Genomic DNA, 21589 nt, shown 5'->3' with positions numbered 1-21589 from the left:
GGGATGCAATATGAAGAGGATAAATTTGTCAGCTTCTTCTCAGATACTTTGCCATTAGGCACTGCGAACTACAATGATCACTTACTTACGAGTGTGCTAGGTCTAGAGAACATAACATGAGAAGCAAAAAGACCACTACTATCTGATGCTGGGACAGCTTCTCCGCATGCACAGGTGCACAGTAGTGAAGCATCCAAAAGCCACCAGAAAGATTATGGTTAACCGTATAAATGTGTGCCAAGGCCACACCCGTGTATGGGCCGCATCCAGTTTTTTGAAGGAAATGTTAAAAAAGAAAAATAAATGCATAAGGTCTGCAACTGAACTTTCCATGACCCAGGCAGGAATAGCCTTCTAAATGCACGCAATGTGGCCTCTGCGATCAGCTCCGGCTGTGAGCAACGGTGCATTCGATCGTGGAGGCCATGCACACACACAGGAGCTTCCAAGTGCCGCTCATGAATGGCACCCGAGGCCGTGGCCATCATCATCGTAAACTTTTTTCTCCGCCGCGACCTCCCGCTATCCACATCGGCATCAGTATTGGCAGCTCCAGCCGTTTGTGGCTGGCATGTTAGCGCGTTCACCGCAGTAGTTGTGGCGGTTGTGGCTTTCGTGTGCTGCCGCTGAGCGTAACAGTTTTAGCCCGATGGGCGAGCACCTTAATAGCTACAAGGCTGAGAGTTAGCTCTCTAACATGGCAAGCGTACGGCGGGCAGGAAATTCTACGTGGCTGAGAAGTGCGTCCGATGATAGTGCAACGAAAAGGATGCATTGAGAAACACAAGCTGCAAAAAGTGCACTTTCCGAGGCAAGCCATGCGAGTTTCCCGAACTGGAAGAAGAGCTGCTCTGCCATGTGATGAAGTGCGGAACAACGGCTACACATTTACAGCGGACACGCTGAGCGGCTTCTTTTCGGATGAGCGTGCACCAGAGCACAGCACCAGCTCTGAGTCAAAGTACTCCGCAAGTGACGATTGAACATAGAATAAATGTTGCTCATTTCCTGACTAGTGTGCTGTTACTTTAAAAAAAAAATTTCTTTTATCGCACATCGCGTTTGTGGGCCGCATCCCGAAAATTGGCCCTCGAATCCGGAAAAAAATTGTGGCTCTTACACAAGTTTATATGGTATGTTCCCATAGCAGCACGAGGTAGCAACAATTGAAGTCACCTTTCCAGCTCTAAATGCATAGCACAAGCCCAGCTACCTTTTCTGTACAATGCAACAATGATGCTGAGAAGGAAAATGAATGGCTCCAGAGCTGCACAGCCAAGGCTAAGGCGATGAAGCTCACCTGCAGGGCAGCTGTACAGCTGGTTCGGCCAGGATGGCATCGGCGTCCACTTCATGGAGGCTGGTGACCTTGGGCGGAGCAAGGGCAGCCTGCTCCAGCATCCTCTCCAAGTCCGAGCTCAGGGTCACCCCCAGCGACCGCGGACGAGCTCCCAGGGGAGCGCCACTCCTGGGGCGCCTGCACAAGGGGGGGGGGGGGGGGACGAGCGAAACGACCGAAGATGCACCTCTCGGTACAAGCAACAAATGGCAGTCACTGCACGGTCAGACTGCTTCACACAATTACAGCACAGTAAATCGGAAACATTATTAAGCAAATGAGAACAAAATACTCAAGCCTCTATGGTATCTTGCTGTCAAAAGGAATGAACAGAAAACCCCGATGTGGCTTCTTCTAATCATACACAGCCCGGTCATAAAGATGAGGTCAGACTAAGAGCAAAACTTGAGTGCAGAAGAAAGAAGGCAGTTCTTGCTCCTCCATGTCTAGTTTTACCAACTAATGGCACGATGGGCAAAACCTGTGGTGCCTACGATGACTATGAGAATCACGACCTGAATTACCATGCCATCCATAAGATACACCACCAGTTGTAGCGCCCAACACGCTCAGCAAGGTAAAATGTCATACTAGAGCAGCCATATCGAACAAGTGGCGCGCGATGCATTCTCTGCAAGACTGCCCCTTTTACCTGTGCACCACCTCCTCTGGCTCAGTTGCAGGTTCCACTGTGGTCGCCGATGAAAACACTGCCGACTGTGGACGGGGTGGTGTCTGGTTCTTGACTGGCGGAGACTCCTCAGGCGGCAACATGGGCACATGGCGTGTCCGCGACGCCCGCTTGATGCGTTCCTCCAGGAGCGACTTGTCCTTGTCTGAAAGCTGCACAAGCACAGTGTGCACAAGTTTTAAGGGGAGACACTGGTCTTAAAATGAAAATTTTTATTATTAGAGATATTGTAATGAAATTAGGTGTTCATATGTATTTCTTCCTCCTGTTTTCAAAAATGTAATTAGTTTCTGCCTATCTCAATTAGTTCTCAACTTATGGGAAAATAACTGAAGCCTAATTAGGTAATTTCTTACGGGTCATTAAGATACTTTCCCTCAATATTTTTTGGTTCTGATTGAAATGTAGCTGTAGCCAAAGATCTGCCATGTGGAGCTATGCTATTTATATTGTTATTAAGGTACATCATCATATAAAAATATTCAATTATGTCGATGCATCACAATTCTGGAATATAATTAGCTGGTATTATTGTCTGCAAAATTTGATATGTTCGACTTAGAAACATAGAAATAGCATAGCTCCACAGTTCAATTCTTTCTGAATTCAACGGTGTAAAATTTATTAAAATTGGACCACAAAAACATAATGAAAAGTTCCGTAAGGCTAGTGACATTGGCAAAAAACGTGAAGCTGAGAAAATCGCATTTAAAGTTTTGACACTGACTACAGAAAATTTTGTGAGGAATCTTCAACAACGGATTTTATTTAGATGTTCCCTATCTATTTCTCTACAAAGCAAAACAAAAAGCGTCTTATTCCATCCAAGGAAACATTAATAAAAAAAATGTCAAAGGTGTAAGCGTGATGAAGTTGTAAAAAAAATTTCTCATGAAGTTATCGGTAGATTTTTTTTAGAGACAATGGAGTGTAGGGCTGCGGTGTTGAGCTCTAAAGACAATATTTTGAACCCTGAAAACTGTTTTTTGAGAGACCCAGCAGTCCGGAGCCAAGGAGATCCGAGCCCCCACCATGGCAAGCAGTTCGGTGGTCCTGAGAAGGACCGTTGGGTGTGACGTTCAGCACGTCTGCTCTGCCTTCGAGAAGAACCACCTGGATGTTAGGCAGCACGCTGTCCTGTGCCTCTGCAGAACGTCTCTATAGCAGTCCAGGACTATAATCTTTAGTTGCTCCTGTTTTGTGCCGCCTTGTCAGAGTCTCTTTCACATCAGTGCTCTTTTGATGAGACCCATTGGCCTTGCGCAAACGCAGGGCGTCTTTCTCTAGGCTTCGCCGAACAAGGCAGCCACCAGCAGTGTAGCCCAGACTTGCAGTGATGGACTGATTGGTTGCCCTCCTTCCTTGGTTATAGATGGCAACAGCCTCAGCAGCGGCCCGCTTCACACTTTTCAATGAAGCATTCCCATTCTTGGAAGCTTGTGTCCAAATGAGAGAGTGTAGGCTTTCACTCGCATTCTGCGTCCTTCCCTCACTGCAGCGTGCCAACAAGTTCTCATCGCTGAGCCTTGCAAACACTGGCTCCAGAGCAGCCCCAACACAAGCCGGGAGGGCACTCTTGTGTGGAGGTGGAAGCTCACCATTGGCCAAGGCTCTATTAAACTTGCACCAAGAGTCAGCACCTTCAGGGCACTTGGAATGGTTTGGGACATCATCTGTAGACATCATGTGTAGGAGTATAGCGTCCACTGCCTTCTTCATGCCTGGAACATCATTGCTGTTGCTCCTCAGGGCATAGCCGTAGTAGTTTGTGATCTTCTTGATCTTGTCCTGTGTCAGCCGGCCTCTTCCACCAAGAGACTCACCTTGAGCCTTCTTTTTGTCAACCAGGTTCCGCAGAGCAGTCCCCATTCGCTTATGGACGTGGTTGATACAATCTTTCTTTTCAACCTTTATGAAGCCATACACTTCTGCTTCTGATAAAGCATGAAAAGTCCGGCTGTCTCCATCAGAGAGGACGGTCGTGTAGCGCAGACCATGCTTAGCCAGAGACCTCTGAAACATGGTCAGCGCAGCCTCCACTTCCATGCGGCCAGAGTTGCAGTCAATGTTTCGCTGGCACTCGTGGGTGGCGAGCCAGTCACAGTACCCATCATCTTGTGGCTGTGGTCCCATGGCACATCCAAGACAAAAGTTTGAATAAACAACGTGGTCGATCACCAGACCAGTGTAGAGCTCAACAATGCAGCCCACACTTATGTGGGAGCTACGACCTCGGGTCATCCAAGAGCCATCAAAAATAACGTCAATATTCCCAACTGGGTTCAAGAAATCTCTATATAGATCCTTGATGACTGCCACACTGGCAGCTTCGCTTGCAGTCGCTGTGCTCTCGCAGGCTTTCACGAAAGTTTTTAGGTGTCCCTGAAAGGTCTTGTGGTGCAGACCTCGGTGCGACAGGTTCATAGAGGCGCAAAAGTCGGCAAGGGCAGTCACGCCTTTGCCTATCGTCTGTATGCCCTTCATGGCCCTCATGTTTACTTCGAAGGGAGTAATGTTGGCAGTTCCACTTACTCGTGGGGAAGAAAACTGCTTCTTCTCGAAGTTGCAACTGCCGCAGACGAGCTGGAGCTTTACAGCTAAGCCGTACTCCTTGTCTGATGCCTTGCTCAAAGTCAGACTTGCAGTGCCGCAGGTTCCGCACTTCGATTGCGCGAAAAAGTTGTTCAAAACTTTCATATCCACAATCACAAACTCAGTACCAGCATCACCGGTCTGGCACTCCGCGCTGACACCAAGAAGTTCGAACTTGCGCTGGGTCGCTGACTTTTCCGACAGCGCGGACTTCGCGTGCGCCGATCGCTCAGCAAGCTGCGCCTGCTCCGCCGCTGAGTAGTACGCGGCATCAACACGAACTGTACCGTGATCCGGGATGCAGTTCGTGGTGGAACTTGGTCCCGCGGTGTCATCAGCGAGCAGCGTGGCTGACGTTCCCGGCAGATCGAGCGAGTCCGGCACCGGCTCCAACGCAGGTCCCGACGGCGCACATGTGGCCGACGCCTTCAGCTTTTTGTTCCACGCTCGCGTCTTACGGCTTCCAAAAGCTCGTTGCGTGCACGGTTTAAGTCGGCTGTCTCCCGTCATCTCGCTCGCATGGAAAAACTCCAGGCACAAAGCAGAAATGCGGCGCGAAGAGAAAAAACAAGCGCAAAAGCAGACGCGCACGAAGCGGCAGCCACGGCAGCGAACGCAAAAGAGAAAGAAAAAGAAATGACGCGCCGGTCACGCCAGCCAATGGCAGGCGCGGAACGGCGCGCTTGAAAAGCGCGCCGTGCGCGAGCCAATCAGCGACCCGGAAACGGCCTTCGGAAAACCGGCCAGGGCAGCCGTTTGGCTTGAGCGACGCCATTTTGAGAAGTCGCGAATCGCGCACAAAGAAAACAGCTTCAAATCAAGCCCAAGATGGCGGCGATCGGCTGGCTGCTGCGTCCGTGGCGCGCGCGGGAAGTTCTAACAAATTTCGCCCTTTTGAGGGCATTTCGTGGCTGCCTTGGTATATTGAAAGCAGATTTTATCGCATTTCCCGGCCGAATTTAGCGTTAATAATTTGAGAATAGGTGCTCGAAAGGTTAAACTTTCCGAAAATGAGTTTTGCTCAAAATCGATTTTTTGACCATTTTTGACTGTTCTAAGACCCGCGTCTCCCCTTAATGAGAAATTTAAACACTGCAAAAAAAAAAAAAAAGCATTACCAACTATCTCTCATCAAGTGACAGGCCGCCTCCTGTCCCTTCCTTGGCAAGGTGCCCAAGAAAAAGTGGGCCACGTGGACACATCAGAAATGAAAACGTCCTGGAAATGAAATGAAACTAACAATCTACAACCAAGCTACCTGGACTTAACTGCGAGTTGTCGAAGACTACTTTAAACTAGGGTGCGAAATTCTTTTCGTGCCCATAGCATTGCTTTCGTGAGCAAGAAACCTTTGCTGTGTAAAGGTGAGCAGTAGCCACAAAAGGAAGCATGCTTCGGGTATGCGAGCAATGGGACTTGTAAATGACTCGTATGGGTACTGTACCCCCATTAGTCTGGTGTGCGTACTTTTGCTGGCGTGACCCCCCTAGATATACTGTCTAAGAATTCGTACCAACTAGTTTCTTTTAACACAAATTCACTGCAAACAAGATGAGACGTGGCCTAAGATGAGAATATTCGAATTAGGTGGGTGTTCTCTCTCTCTCACACACACACACACGCGCACGCACAGGGGGAAAAGGCAGGGGGGGGGGGACCAAGACAAAAATAGTTGCAGGAGCACACTACCTTTTATTGGACGAACTTTACGCTTGCTTAAAGTACTCAGAGATGCTGGTAACCTAACCCCCGCACACCTCACTAGGGAACAGCGCAGGCTGGCATGGTGCACAGTCAACCAGTCGTGGATACGAAGCAAGAGTAGTAGTGCTGTGGCACACATACCGATGCTGCTAGAGGTGGAAGGTGCATTGATACTAGCACCTCTGCTAGACACTGCTTTTCACCGAGCCTGCGGCAAAGTTGGGATCAGGCATTCCCGCATAGCACCCTAGATCTTTGAGTTAACAGGCCAGTGCAGGCCGCTGGTTTGAATTATCCACAAAAATTTACATTACAAATTAGGGAGCCGCACAAATTTTAAAAATTATACAAGATTTCAAATGAACAGGGTTCCATTGTCAAGGTTTTACTACAGTTTATTCTGTGCTTCTTCGAAACAGTGTTAGGAAGGAGAAATCATAAAGGAACAACAGCTTCAGCACATCTCTGTGCCAACAAGCAACAGCATGGCTCCACTCCAGGGAAGTGAAATAGCTGACAAGAGCTAGAACTATCCTCTAAAGAGAAGTTCTGATTTGTTCAAGATAAAATAGCACGAAGGAATAAAATGAGAAGGTTACCAGCCCCAAAAATAGAAAATATGGGCTTAGCCTCCTGCATTGCAACTACCTGTGTATATACGACTGCAGCCCAGTTGCAAGCCAGACAACATTTCACAGTTTCTCTGCCAGTGCTGATAATGACTTTTAAGAGGTCAGCTTTTCTCCATGAGTGCAAAAGAAGAAACCCAATTAGTCAGAAATGAAGGCAGATTATTATCTGGGAAATAAAGTTTTATAACGGTTCATTACACAGCACATTTTATGCGACAGCATAAGAAGAGATCCATGTCCCCACACCCACTCGAGGTGTTAGCAGGTGGCAAAGCATACTAGGAGAGATGAGGGAAAGATGGGAAGGTGGCTGCCCCGAAAAGAACCCCCGTCATCTGCCAAGGCTGGTATACAGAAAGGCTGGCTGCAATCCGCCATAGTTGGCAGGTTGTCAGAGTGGAAGGGAAATCCCTCTCTCCATATGTATGCTTTGTGTGGTCATGCCTGGCAGCTCCAAAGCGTCCTCCAAGTTTTTTTTCCTTTTTCCCCCCCAACTTTACACCACAAAAAGGAACCGGCAGCTTTAGAATAGCGCATGCATGCTTACGAACACTAAACACGGGCAGTCTGCGGGACGCTACATTGTTTGTCGCATCCGCAGTTTTAAGTTCAGCGCACACAAACAAGCATACAGCGATAACTCCAACCTGGTGATGTGATCTTGTCCTCAGAACAGGAACCATTTTTTTGTCAACAAACTGACGCTTCCATTAAAGCCCAGTAGCTGCAGAAGCGTCACTCGAAATAAAAAAATCACACATTTATCACTTGTGTAAGTATTGTTACAGGCGAGATGAGAAAGTGAAAGCCCGATGCCCCATTTATGACTTGTAATTGCAACGAGAAACACCACATCAATGATGAATACACTCCGAAGCCCGCGGCCAAGCAGGAAACTACATTTTAGCATATGCAAAAACCACACACACTAGACTCAGAAAACAGCATATGTAACGCGAGTATGTTAAGGTAACATTTAAAATAGTGTTTGGCGCATGCGCACTACGAAGCACGCTATTACCGTACGCTATCCCCTTGCATATGTCTGTGTGTACACTACACCAAAACTGCCTAATGAGAGAGAGAGATAACTGAGTGCCCCCACCTGCCCAATGTACTTGAACACCCGTTCGTCCTCGCGGAAGTAGGCCTGTACCACACAGTTGAGTGCCGCATTCCTCACTGCGTTGTCCCGGTCTGAGATGTGCCTGGCCACCTCCTTGAGAAGCACTGCCGGGGTGGGTTCTGAGATGGGGAGGCCCAGAACCTCAAAGAGGAAACCCAGTTCTTCCAGGCACTCTGCAGGGAGAAGAAGAGCAAACAAACAAACAAAAAAAGATTCACAGGACGGTTACCACTACGCAACGCAAGATTCAGTGACGGCCACTTGTGGTGTTAAATACAATGAAGTTTATTGATTACTACCTTCTCTGCGAGAGTGTTAACATCATGTTCCTATGCTATCACTAGTGACGTCACTGTGTTTGGACGAATCCGCTAGGTGTGTATCTGTGGATGATTGTGGTGATGTCATGCGCAATGTCAAAGCATGCAGACCAGTCAGCATAACCTATCGTGGTGACATCATGCATATGCCACTGAACGCTGACCAATCAGTTTGGCGTGGTGCGACGCCAATGATCGTATCTGGTTGTCAGTCTTTTTTAAATGGTCAGCCACCAATATCTCAAATGATGAACCATAAGTCAACTAACTTTTCCAATTCGTCAAAAAGCATAAATAAGAAAATCGTGTTAACACAGATTCCCAAAGACAGCACAAGTAGAAAGAACGAGACTAACCTGCACGTTGGCGAGCATTCTTGGACGACAAACCCTGCATGAGATAGTTGAACACCTTGGACCCTGGGAAGACCTTGTATATACGCCGGAAGATGTCGTGCACTCCCTTTCTCACAGTGTCCTTGGGATCTCCGGCCTGCGTAGAGTACCATGAAGAAGAAGAAGAAAAAAAAAACTTTACATCGTACATGCTTTGTACGAGTGCAGCTTCGACTGTGGCTGTTCATGTGAACAACGGTCACCAACCAGATGCTGACCCTAACTGTTGCACTGTTCCCGCACACACAGCAGTCCATTACTTGAAAGATGCTGCCCAGATTAGAGCTCGTAAACGTTGTTCTAGCAATTAATACAAGAGAGGGGCACCTTTGCACAAAGACTGTACACTCTGCATGGCTGCACTCCTGTGATGTCACTGTTGAGCACACTGTAAATTGCGTATTAATGGATCTTTTTCATAAATAATGCCTGAAATCAGTATTAAAATCTGTAACGATAAAACTTTCATTGACTCTATTGTTCGAAGCAGACTTGAAAAAAATCAGCCAGTCGACAACTTCACTACACAAGAGTCAAAATGTGGGAGCACAGCTCTGAATACTCCCCACTAAAAGCTTGAGTAATGGCAATTCTTGGCTACAGCACCGAGTTTGACAAGCCGGTCACCGCATGTACAATATACTACAAATTAATAATGATGCATACCCTTAACTGGACATCTGAAACTGCTGTCCCCCACTTCCGATTAGGAATGCTAGAAAAGAACTTGCAGGAACATGGTTTGGTTTGGTTTGGTTTATGGGGTTTAACGTCCCAAAGCGACTAAGGCTACGAGAGACGCCGTAGTGGAGGGCTCCAGAAATTTCGACCACCTGGGGCTCTTTAACGTGCACTGACATCGCACAGTACACGGGCCTCGAGAATTTCTCCTCCAAAGAAATTCTAGCCGCCGCGGCCGGGATCGAACCCGCGTCTTTTGGGTCAGCAGCCGAGCACCATAACCGCTGAGCCACCGCGGCGGCAACTTGTAGGAACAGTATAAACTGCAATGTAAAAGCATTTCCAATGCAGATGAAAAATTACGCCAATGCAAAATGTTGCCTAGCAGCCCAATTTATTCCTCAGCTGCAGTGGCCTGCTACCAAAACATAGGGGCCCAAAAAAAACTAGTCTCTTCTTCAGTCCGCGAGGTTTGCCACAGGAGCCATAAATGGTACACAAGCAAAGAAATCCGTGTAACATGGTTCCTGTATAAAAGCTTAAAGTTGGCAAGGAATGTTCATGAAAGCAGAGTCAAACTTTCAACCTCTTCCAGAATAAAGACTTCACTCATGAGATGAACACTTTGATATGCTATAGCAACGCTTGAAATACATAATGGTACCAGTAATCTTTGACTAAGCAGCACATCATGTATGTGGTAGCGCCAGTCAGTGCTTAGCAGAGTCAGTATTTTCAGCAACAAGGTTCGAAGAGCCAAGGATGGTGTGGCGATGGGATGGATACCTTGAGGATGAGGTACGGCAAGAAGGAAGACGCCTCGAGGTCATGCATCCTGTAGCCCGCGTCGCACAGTGCTGGGAAGAGTGCCTGCAAGTACTCCAGCGCTCGCAGTAGCACGCTCGGGTTGGTGTCGAAGAAACGAAGCGTGAGCCACTTGAGCACGAGATCCACATTGGCACTGGTGGCTTCCACACCTCCGGGGCTGCTGAGGAACTGCACAAGCCACCACATGCCACGGTGGTTGTATGGCACAGCGAACATTCCACACACGCTTTTATCCAGTGAGTGGCAAGTCACGCGATTTGCGGCAGTTGCGAGAGTGTCGTCAACTCTACATGCGCAGCTGTGGTGAGGCACAGCGAGTCACGTGATTTGACAGTTGCGAGTGCTGTCGGCTCAACGCGCAGCTGTGGAGAGGCGTGGCGAGTCACGTGGCATGACGTCAGAGCCAAGCCTCCGCTCCTCCTGGTCTGAAGGTCAAATTTCATAGCCACATGACCTTCAGCTTTGCACGGGAGGAGCAGAGCTTTTGCTCTAAAATGCAGAAAAATGAAAACATCATTTATCAGCAGCTGAAACATGCAAATTTGTTATTCCAGAAGGTTTATCCACTACCTCAGGATAACAATGCTGGGAGGGACACATGCTATCAACTCTGTGCACAACGAAAACTGATGTCAAGCTCTTGACAGACTAAATTAAAAGTAAATATGAAGTTTAGGCACAATTACTAAAACCAACCTCCTACTCAAGAAACGCATATGTTGCAGGTTCTTATCAGTGAAAAAGCCCACGACAGGACAGCCGCAGTATTGGGCAACGCCGCTGCTCCTGCTGTTAGAGGGTTTTACCTCGAGGAGTGTGTCGATGGCCCTGATGTGCATCTTGAAGTCTGCACTGAAGCAGTTGGCCACAAGCGAAGGGGCCCAGTTGGCAGCCACCATCTGCTCCTTCAGCTGCTGGTAGAATTCCTCTCGTGGAGAACTGAAGTTCCACTTGAGCAGCTGCATGGGGAGACAGAGGCACTCAGGTCACTGCTTTCGCAACAAGGTCTGACAAAGGCACCCCGACCACCCACTCCCTGCTTTGCCATGCTGTCCCCTGCACTTCAGTTCACAGCTGCACATCGCACAAGGTTTTCACAGGGTAAAACGATGTGGGGTAATCTACTACCAGTGCCTCATTAAAGGGACACTGAGGAGAGCTCTATTAATATTTTTTTTATAGCAAAATCCGATAGTTCGGCATTTCATGGCTTTGTTGCCACTTGGCCGGCAGCGAAAGATGCATTTATTTCTAAGAAATTTGGATTCGAAGTTGAAAAAGTTTTTCCCGCCGCTCTGATTCAAACTTGGGATTCTCCTATGACGACACAGGACTAAGTGACGTGAAACATGACGTGCACATGACGTAACACAGACTCCGTGATTTCTGGTGGCCAGCAGTGCGGCCCAGCAGCAGCCGAAAAGAAAGCTACCACCGGCCGCACGTTGAAGGCATCTATCGGCTATTGCGGCCGTCGCTTCGTTTACGTTTGCACCGGCGTTTAGCCAGCGTTACAATGGATCCCGTTCTCGAAGTCGTCAACGAAGTTCTCGCAAATAGACACCTTTAGCATACCGTGTACGTACTTTGTTACCGTTAGCGGACTACCGGGAGCCCGCATACCGCTGTCAGCAGGCGCTGATTGGTCCCGGCGCTGCAGGAGCGCGCGTAGCTGTCGGGTACGTGGCGCCATCTGGCGACGTCAAGGAGATTTGCGCATGCATTTTCTGCGCCTCAGTGATTCGTGACTTCTCGTGTCCTAGAGTTGCTAGAACCATTGGTTCTAGCAACACTGCTTTGTCCTATGACCTCATCACGCTTGTACTTGCGAGTTTGGCCTGTGGCGGCGATACCTGTATTTTGGTTCTTGCTCTTTTCTATGTTACAAGAGCTTTGTTGTCAGTATGAATGGTGTTTTTGTAATCAGGAGCTGGTATTCTGTCGATGCAAGTCAACTTCAATTTCTCCTCAGTGCCTCATTAATGCAGCAAGTGACATTCATGATAACTACTATTTCAGCATCCACTTTGATGGAGTTATTATTGAGTGCAATTCATAAAATTCCCAGAGTAACGTTTACATGACAGCGGCCTCTGCTGTCAACATGGATGCTTTCTGCTGGGTCAGGTAATCTCTGGTACTGTGCTCAGTGCTCACAACCTCGTTGATAAACATTTTAAAAAGTAGTGGGAAAACATTATCAGGGAACACGTATGATCCAAACAACTTAATTTTGAAAAATTAACCGTTGAATGAAGTACGAAGACATTTCTGTACAATTTCACTTCATAAAAATGTTGATTAGCATTTCTTGGCACAAGATCTGAACAGCTCCTTTTCTAGTGCTCACCGAATTCAGTGTTTGCGCTGTCTTAAGCGTAGAAGGAACTTCATAACATACGTGGTCCATCAACGGCAATGTCGAAAGTAACCGTAGCTCTTCCGTCATTTACTGATGCTTCGTCCATTTGCACCTAAGCATTGCAGGGAAGCTACCGCAGCAGCTGACTGTCAGCGTTTTTGCTTTTTAAGCTGCGTTCCCCAGGCACCTGACACTTGTATGTAAACACATCACTCTAGTTCCCAGATGATTCGGCCCCTTTGCCCTTATATACTGTGAAGAAACCTCAGCGTTTCTCCTCTTTGTGTCACGTCCCCACAAATATGCCTCTCTGAAATGTTAGTGCGCAGTTCATATTTTTGTTGGTGGCGGTAGTGCTTCTTGCACTTAGGCACTGCAAAGCATCCACAATGGATGACTGCTGCTGCATTCCAGCTCTTCATGTCACGTGTCCTCACGTTTGGCCCACTTGTGTATTTGCACTATGTGGATATGAAAACAATTTTGTTCGTAATTTTAAATGTAGTAGCTGGGAAGTCATGCTATCCGGGAGCGTATTAACTGGAAGGATATAGTGTAAGTCTATGGAACATTTTTAATCTAAGTGATTTTGAGCACACAAACCACGTAATATCACAGAGGAATGTATCAACGAGGTTTTACTGTACTTCGCAATCATTTTGAACATGCTGGCCTCATTAAGAGCAAAGTGTGCAGTGCTGAATGTATCAGAAGGGACCACTTGCCTTCAGAGCTCTCTCATATGCTATTCGCTGTTCCTTCAGGTTATTGGCTGACAACAGGGGAGTTGTGTCCACTTCTTCCTCCTTTCGGGATGACTTGCTGCTGCTTCCAGGCTTCACGGGCATCTGTTTCATGTGGCAAGAAGAAAAACAGGAACCTGGTGCATTGAAACATTCCACGCTTTAGAATGCCTTCTCTACTTCGCCACAGCATCCAAACCTTTGCAACTGTACTTACTGTTGGTCCAGCAACTGAGCGCCTCTGTGACACACAACAGAAACGGTAAGAGCACATTACATTTCCTGCAAGGACTGTCTGTCATTTTTATCTGTGCACAGAACAAAACATCCAAACCTCTGGAGCTCAGCTTACCACCAATGAAGAACACCAGTGCCCCTGCAACGTAAAGTACAAATAAAAGCAAGCATATTATCATTTCAGCAAGGGCTGGCCGTCTTTCATAACTACCTGTGCTCTGAATGAAACAATCAGCCCCTCTGAGGCGGCTTTGCATGGCCAATCAAGGGCTGAAGTGCCTTTGTGTAGCCCCAGAGTGATCGCATTCCATGCAGACCAACACATGACACAGACAAGCATGCTTCAAGCACCAGGTTAAATAGAAAAAAATTCAGGGGGGCACTTTGTTGACCTAAAGTGCGGTGAGGCAAAAGCCTTTAGCGCGGTGTTGCTGCTTGTGTCACTGATGTGTGGTTAAGATGTTAATTAAGTACACAATTGTTTGTGAATCTTAAATGCTGGAGACACTGGAGGGCGTTTGGGAGGCATCCGTCTGATTCGACACCTTTCTGCAAACACTCTTCAGCGTCCTAGACAAGAACTACATATGTGTTGGCAGGAAGTAGCGTAGCCATTCGCACGCTCGGGTGCGGAACGATGGTGTTTCGGATCCCATTGTGCACAGATTTTTTTTCTACTCCGACTAGAAAAGCGTGACACCTCTGCTGACAACCTTCTGTCGACAACGATGAGGCATTAAAGGCTTTCGCCTTAATAACAACCATTTAGAACAAGAATAGCCCAGGTTGCTTGAAGCATCAGATATATTTCGCTATCACTGACTGCCCCGATTTTTCAACTCTGCACACGATACACATCGCCCAGCCATGGAACGTTGTGCTTTGACAGAAGTCTTAAGAAAAAAGTTTTTGATGATAAGCAGGTTATCAGGATAGCAACAGCAGCGACGTTCCATTAAAGGCCACGAGTTGTGCAGAGGAGCTGTGCACAGAGTACAAACAGCACTAAAAAAAAAAAAAAAAAGCGAGGACACTGCCGTGACGACTACCGGTGGATGTGATGTCACACCCTTCCCATGGCTATATCGATACCCAAATTATACATCTTTCGGGGATCCTAGGTGTTAATTACGCTTAATTACACATTTTCCCACCTAATTTCACAAATTCCGACGCTTTTCTGACCATTCTGTGACAATTTTTGCTGTGCCGTGACGACTTCAGGTGGATGTGACGTCACACCGTTCCCGTGGCTGTCGACGTCTGCGCTATTTCAACGCAATTTCGACAATTTTGCCTATAATTAATTAACTAATCAATCTATGGTCATCAAACTTGGCTTCTAGGTTCATTTTTTTCCTCCTCTATCTGCAGCAACCATTGGTTACCTTCTATGTTTTTAGTTCCCGAGTTAAACGCATGTGACGCGCTTTGTTAACGGACGACAGTTGGAGGCATTAAAGGCTTTCGCCTTAAAACAACTTTTAGACAACTCTGGGTGACAAGTCTACTCCAAGGGGGATTTTCAGCTAAAAAGGACACTGAACGACCCTGCACACCTCCGCATACCTTACGGGTAACTCAACATGGGGAGAATGCCACAATGACGCGTACCTTACTCCTTGAACTGCTCTTGAGCAGACGCCCTCCGCCACCACCACCAGCGGCTCCCTGGTCTTCATCGGGCGACAATGCATCTGCGTGGTTGGGCGCTGCCATTGCAGTGGCCAAGGGTTGTTGCGGCACCACTTGGGAGCTTCCGCCTCTGAGGATGGTGGCCTTGCCCTTGGGCGGAACCTTCGCCGGAAGCTGCGGTCGGACCTGTGCAGTTTCACAATACCTCTATCAAGGCGTGCACAGAGCAGCATTCGAACAAAAAACAAACAAACAAAAAACATGATTAATTCTTCTCCACTTCTAAGTGCTAACATGCTGCATAAAGGCACGTCCCAGCTCTAAAGAATCCATGCTGGTATGAACCAGTGTACAGTCCGGTTGCAACAATTCAAGCGCTGATAATCACTAGACCTCCCAAAGCTTGGACCTCCATTTAAACATGTTTGAAGTAGCCGTGTACAAATATTCGGAGCTGTGACTAGTTTTCGAACAGTATTTGCCATTCCAGTCGATTCGCCCCGCAGTTTCATTATTTGAACCGTTCGAAGCTCCTGAATGTTCAGAAATAGTTCATCTAAACTCATGGTGAAACATCGCGACATTCCCAAATGGCAGACACGCACTTGTCACACATGTTAACATTCCTTTTCGTTGTAGTACCGACTGGCGACTGCCAGCATGTGGCAAAACCCTGCACGTGGTAGTGCAAAGTCTTGCAGTAGAACACGTTCTAGGGCAAGTTGGTGCACAGCTTGAATAGATGAGGTGCACAAAAGACAGCACACAGACAAAGATAACATGAGACAGCGCCTGTCTCGTGATTCTTTGTCTGTGTGCTGTCTTTTGTGTGCTTCATCTGCTCAAAATAGTGCAAAGTCAATGCGCTGACGACCATCGAGAGCCACTGTCGCCGCGCACTCGCAGGTCGGAAAACGAAGTGCAGCACCATGTGGCACGTCATTCAATGCATCTATCCCCGATGCAGTCAACAGCTGGCTGTGGACCTGAACGGCAGTGATCATCTCATTTTAGATCACTACGATAAGATGTGCACGCGCACAGAAGTGACCTGGCTTGCCGAGGATAGCAGAAGGGATGAAGCTAAGGCCCACACGCTCCACTGCGCATGTTTCGTGGCAACTGCTTTGCAAGTCTCAATTTTTCGTCACTTAGAATCTATAAACTGCATATCTTAGACCCTAGAGAACAAGTAAAAAATGTGTGACAGAAATGTCAAGCTCGAAGACAGCCCGCCTATGCAATCACCACCACGTCAGTGCAGTGTGCGCGCTGGGGCACTTAATGACGTGGTTTTGTGCGAGCTGTTTTTGTGTTTCGTGTTAACATGGTTTAAATCCACTACAACACTTAAACCAGCCTGCTTCAAGAGCCCGAAAGACAAGAATGACAAGTGACGTAGCAGTAGTTTCAGCTTTTTTTTGTACCTCACGTGAACCTAAGGGCCCACTACACATCACAGACATCGCTTGGCTGATGAAACCGAAACAGGAACAGCGTGAGAGGGGAAGCCCAATCATAAATTCATTAGCGGTTGAGGGCGAATACCACGCGGTGATCTCCGTACTCTAATGTCCAACACATCATTTGAAAAAGAAACATGCAACTAAAATAAATCTTCTTACCATTGAGTAAATGGAACTAGAAACAGACCCAAAACTGCAACTAGATGGGCAAGCTCAGCACCATCACAGTACCGTTAAACCTTGATTTAACAAGGTCGGTAAAACAGGCAGTTTATTTCATAATACTGATATTTCACTACATCGAATTAAGTCTTGGTGCTGCCTGTTTGCGCTGTCATTCAATATCTGTGAGAAATGAGTCATGTGACTACTAAAACTGCTACTTGAGGCCAAAAAGCTGGCATGAGCACAGGATACGCTGATGCTGTATCGGAAGCCACAGCTCAGCAGTTTTAGTGCAAGCTGCCATCACCTTGTCGAGCTGCGCCATGACTAGCGTCTTGGAGGAGGCCTTGAGCTTGGAGGTGGCCCGTGCCATGGACTCGTAGCCCAGGTGCAGCATGCAAGGCAGCAGCAGGTCCTGGGCTTTCTTGCGCACCTCGGCGCTGCGGTCTTCCAGGCACTGGTACACGTGGGGCAGGCAGGACGCTAGCTCTGCACCGGGCACCCCACGGGCATCGCTGGCCCCCAGCCGCTCTGCCAGCCAGCCAAAGAGCTGCGACAAACCGTCACGCGCGTCAGCCTCTCCACATCCTGTTCTTCCCTCCACACCAAAGTGACAAGGACGGGCGGGGGAACTGTGCAAAACTAAAACGGGGCAAGAGGGGCAATGCACGATGCGTGCCTCATATCTTTGCCCACACACGTCGGGCCTTGCGACAGTGCCTCACGACATTACAGCCCTGTTGCACAGAACAAAAAACAACCGCTTTTGTTCACTTCCCCCAGGCTGTCCAGCTACGACAAGTGGGACAAAAACACTCACCTCCCTGTTTATAGCAAGGACTTCACCAACAAGCAAATGATTCTGTGGTGCCATTGCCAAATACAGTGTGACAGAATAAGGAGAGCTAAGACCCCACTAAGTGTGCACACAATCACGTACTTCCCTACTGGGTATCAGTGAATTAAAAGAATGCCATATTAAAAAAAAAAAAAAAAACGTCTGGAGAGGCAGAGATAGGGGGAGGTGATAGCAATGGCTGTCTCTGGGAGGGTTGCTTTACACACTGCAGCTAACCTGTTTACTGCACAACAATTTACTCTCAAGAGCACCTTGCTTCAGAGCCCACGCAACGAGCAAACACACACACACACAAAAAAGAAGTCACGCATGACTGGGACCATGTCATGCAGAGACAGGTAAGGCCGCACTTGGTGGGAGCCTGACAAAAGAATGAGTAAGGGATTTTGTGTTAGCGACAGGATTTCCTCTTGAAACAAACTAATACATAAAATGATTCAAGAGCTCATATAAACAACTAAAAAAAAAGTAACTGCAGACTCAAAAGCAAATGCAAGTAAAAAGTAAGAAATAAGATGTGGAAATGCAAGCGAAAAGGTGCAAGCCCAGCCGCCCAATAAGAAAAAAAAAATACCTGTTTTGTTTGTCCTTTCTTGAAAAGAGAAGAAGCTTTCTTTCACAAGCATGAGAACAAAAGCCACATAATGTTGGCACATTTTTCTCATGGTCATGAAAAAATTATTTTCAACCCTGAAGTAGTGCTTACTGAACACAAACCACTATCCTAATTCCGCATGTGAGTAAAGCTGCCCACTAAGTTGGAGGAGGCAGCTGAATGCTGGCTGTAAAGTGGGTTACTAAAGCATATCAAGGCCATATCTATTACTGTAACCAGCTGCTGCATGGGTATAAGTTGAATCTCTTGGGCAAAAACAGCAATATGAAATGCCGCCCTGCAAGATATGAAACAACAATCTCAAACAAACAAAAAGTTCAAAAAAAAAAAGTGAAACCAGGACCCCGTGTATTCCCCTGTATGCTAGCTGAAGATTCAGGTGGAAAACAGCAAAGTGGGAGCGAAATGCTTACCTCTGATCGGAGCAAGGGGTTTTCTGCCTTGAGAGCGTCCTTGAGCATCTCGTTTTCAAAGAAGGATCCCAGGCTGGCATGGGAAGACCACTCATTGAGGCAGGACAGTGCAGCCGCACGCACCATGTTCTGAGGGGAAGGTGAGCAGACACTCGATGGGCATGTGTGCAAGCTAGTGCATAATACTGAAACGCCCACACTCAGACGCTGTTTTGTTCAGAGCAGTGAAAGTTTATAAAAAATGCAAGTATCAACAAAACGGATTTCAGATCCAAACACACATCACGAGCCTCAGAGGTCAAAATTTGCATAGCGAATACTACAACTGCAGAAGACCTATGAAACACAAAGGCTTCATACTGTAGATCTCCGCAGTTGTATTTTTTACGGGATCACACACACACACACACACAAAAAAAAAAACTTACAAGCCAGGAAAGAGTGTATAGTCTGGAGCCATGCATGAAAGAAATGAAAAAAAAAAAGCATATCGTTGTCTGCAGTCTTTTTTTTTTTTTTTTTGCTTCTAGTAAGGGAAGCATGCTACTCCTGAATTTGCAAGGCCTTGTGGCTCTCGTGATCGTTCACGTGCACAGAATATCATGGAAGGGAGTTAGAAACTAACAGAAGAAGAAACATGCGCCAAGCAGGCGAAGTACAGGCATGTGTGTGCGCCTCAGAGTTTTACACAATCCTCGCTTACTGGAACTTCTATTAGAAATTGCCTTGTTGCCTGCAGCTAGAAAACACGAACTCTGATCACAGGAACTAGCCTTGACGCCAACCCACGCTAATGTGTCTTGTAAAGCGCTGCCCGCACAGCGCAATTTTGCAGCAACAGCCGCAACAAGATTCACGCCGCCAGTAAGTGTGCTCTATGTAGGTGTAGGCAAGGGTGCAGACCACAGGATACGGCCAAGTGCTCCACTGTGGCCGGTCTGCCATTGCCGTTTCAGGCATGCTAAACGTCTGACGTCAAAGTACCAGTCCGGGGTAAAACATTATCAGGCAGACATTCGCGATGCAGCATGCAGGAATGCTGCGACAGTTGCAACCTCATAGCTGAGTGTGTATTGCATGGGTTTCTACGAGAATTTGGACAGGAATGGCTCATTAAAACATAGCGGCTGGGAAAATGCAGCACCTGGGAATTAACAGTGGGCTTCTACTGTACTGAGGTTTTACCGTTTTATTTTCTTGCGGGCTCAATTGCATTTACTTTCCTGAACTCTCTTTAAATCCCGAAGATTTCCGTTTGTTCCGATCCGATACGATCTGGTTGAACAGGTTTCTCAAGGCTCTGAGAAAAGCGAATGCAATAACAGCAGATATGCTAAATTTGACATTTGAGGACCTTGAATGTACTAATAAATGGGCCCTGCAGTCAAACGAAGGAAACCCTGTCCACCAACCTTGCTGTCACCCAGAGCAGTAAACATGCCAGGTGCAAGAGTACGAACATAGGGTCCACAGTGAGGACCTAGGGCTGCACCCAGGCTCTGGCAGATATTCAGGGCCTGGATAGCCTGAAATGAGCAAAAACACACATTGAGAAAAACAAAAATAGTTCTGAACTCATGACTATGGCTATGGTGTGCATATACTGCAACAATTTTATTTTAAAATCTAGGGCACATATACGAGTACTGAAAGTGTGTTTGATGCTACAGCTACCGCTAATCAACACTGAGCACAAAGGATATTTCACAATGCCTGGTCAAATTCCGATGGAGGCGAAATTCTGGAGGCCCGTGTGTAGCGCGTTATCAGCGCAAGTTAAAGAACCCCAGGTGGTTGAAATTTCCAGAGACCTTCACTACGGCGTCCCTCATAGCCCGAGTTGCTTTTAGACGTTAAACCCCACAAACTAAAGGTATTAGAATGGCCTATCTTGTTCTTGAGACCAAGGAAAACAGCTGTCACCTGCATTTCATCAGAATGTCATTCCAACAGTAGGCCTAATGGCCTGCAAAGTCCAGCTACGAGATGCCCTGCCTCCACGAAAAGCAATTCATCAATCGGCTTGCAGTGTTGGCTGTCGACCGCGATATGAGTACAGCAGAATCTCAACAACACGATTGCAGTTCGTATGAATTTCAGGATGATATGCAGCAAATTCCCTAGCCAAAGTGCAGTGTGAAGAATGGGCAGGATTTCAGGTGTTTCGAACGGTCTGCCAAAACACTGCGGCTGATATGAACGTGCGAGCCAAGCCCTTGAGTACAATCCACTGCCCACACATACATAAACATATCCTATCAGCCGTAAACAGATCTACGTGAATTAATTTCCTCTGCTTCTGCAAATGGATTTTGTTCAATCTGGATGATATGATTTTTGGATGATCCGAAAATCGTGGGTCGCAAAAAATATTAGCCCCTGTGGAAAATATTTGCAAGCTCTTTCGTTATCATTTTCCCCCTCTATGACGGCAGCAAAAGAATGCATTGGCAAAATGCTGAAATAAGAGTTGAAAAACTTGCAGGTCAACATCAACGTGCAACCTGTGCTTGAAGAACGCACAACACTACTTCTAGCCAACTTGAACAATGTAGATCACAAGAAATATGGACTTTTCGTATCTAGTCGAACCACATTATAATGAAACAGTTTATGATGCAATAACAGACATAACGAAGGAGCAACGCCGGCTATAATGAAGCTACGGCTACAACGAAGTAATCGCTGGGCTCCTTCAACTTCATTATAGTAAACGTTAAAAGAGTAGAAAACTGAGCTAGTTTTCCCAGAAGACGTTATAATGAGGTTCAACCGTATTTGTTCA

At 47.1% G+C, this 21589-nt stretch overlaps 1 protein-coding gene across 3 annotated transcripts in view; it reads right to left on the bottom strand.

Moving 5' to 3' along the window:
- msps (msps cytoskeleton-associated protein 5) overlaps nucleotides 1-21589 on the bottom strand; it is a 63374-nt gene that overhangs the window by 22857 nt on the left and 18928 nt on the right. For 2 of the 3 annotated variants that reach the window (XM_089565686.1, XM_089565687.1), the window contains exons 12-24: nucleotides 20217-20330; nucleotides 18805-18933; nucleotides 17224-17466; nucleotides 15265-15471; nucleotides 13766-13789; nucleotides 13631-13654; nucleotides 13396-13518; nucleotides 11115-11267; nucleotides 10267-10476; nucleotides 8761-8896; nucleotides 8064-8257; nucleotides 1992-2182; nucleotides 1301-1477 (exon numbers count right to left, since the gene is read on the bottom strand). In XM_089565686.1, coding sequence (XP_089421812.1) covers nucleotides 1301-1477; nucleotides 1992-2182; nucleotides 8064-8257; nucleotides 8761-8896; nucleotides 10267-10476; nucleotides 11115-11267; nucleotides 13396-13518; nucleotides 13631-13654; nucleotides 13766-13789; nucleotides 15265-15471; nucleotides 17224-17466; nucleotides 18805-18933; nucleotides 20217-20330 — 1925 coding nt within the window. The remainder of the gene's footprint in view (nucleotides 1-1300; nucleotides 1478-1991; nucleotides 2183-8063; nucleotides 8258-8760; nucleotides 8897-10266; nucleotides 10477-11114; nucleotides 11268-13395; nucleotides 13519-13630; nucleotides 13655-13765; nucleotides 13790-15264; nucleotides 15472-17223; nucleotides 17467-18804; nucleotides 18934-20216; nucleotides 20331-21589) is intronic. The other variant, XM_089565688.1, reaches the window with a different exon arrangement.

Source organism: Amblyomma mixtum, chromosome 1, assembly GCF_055824585.1.
Source record: "Amblyomma mixtum isolate Tamu chromosome 1, ASM5582458v1, whole genome shotgun sequence".
NCBI lineage: Eukaryota > Metazoa > Arthropoda > Arachnida > Ixodida > Ixodidae > Amblyomma > Amblyomma mixtum.
Note: the sequence above shows the minus strand (reverse complement) of the source record. Positions and strands in the feature narration are given on the sequence as shown.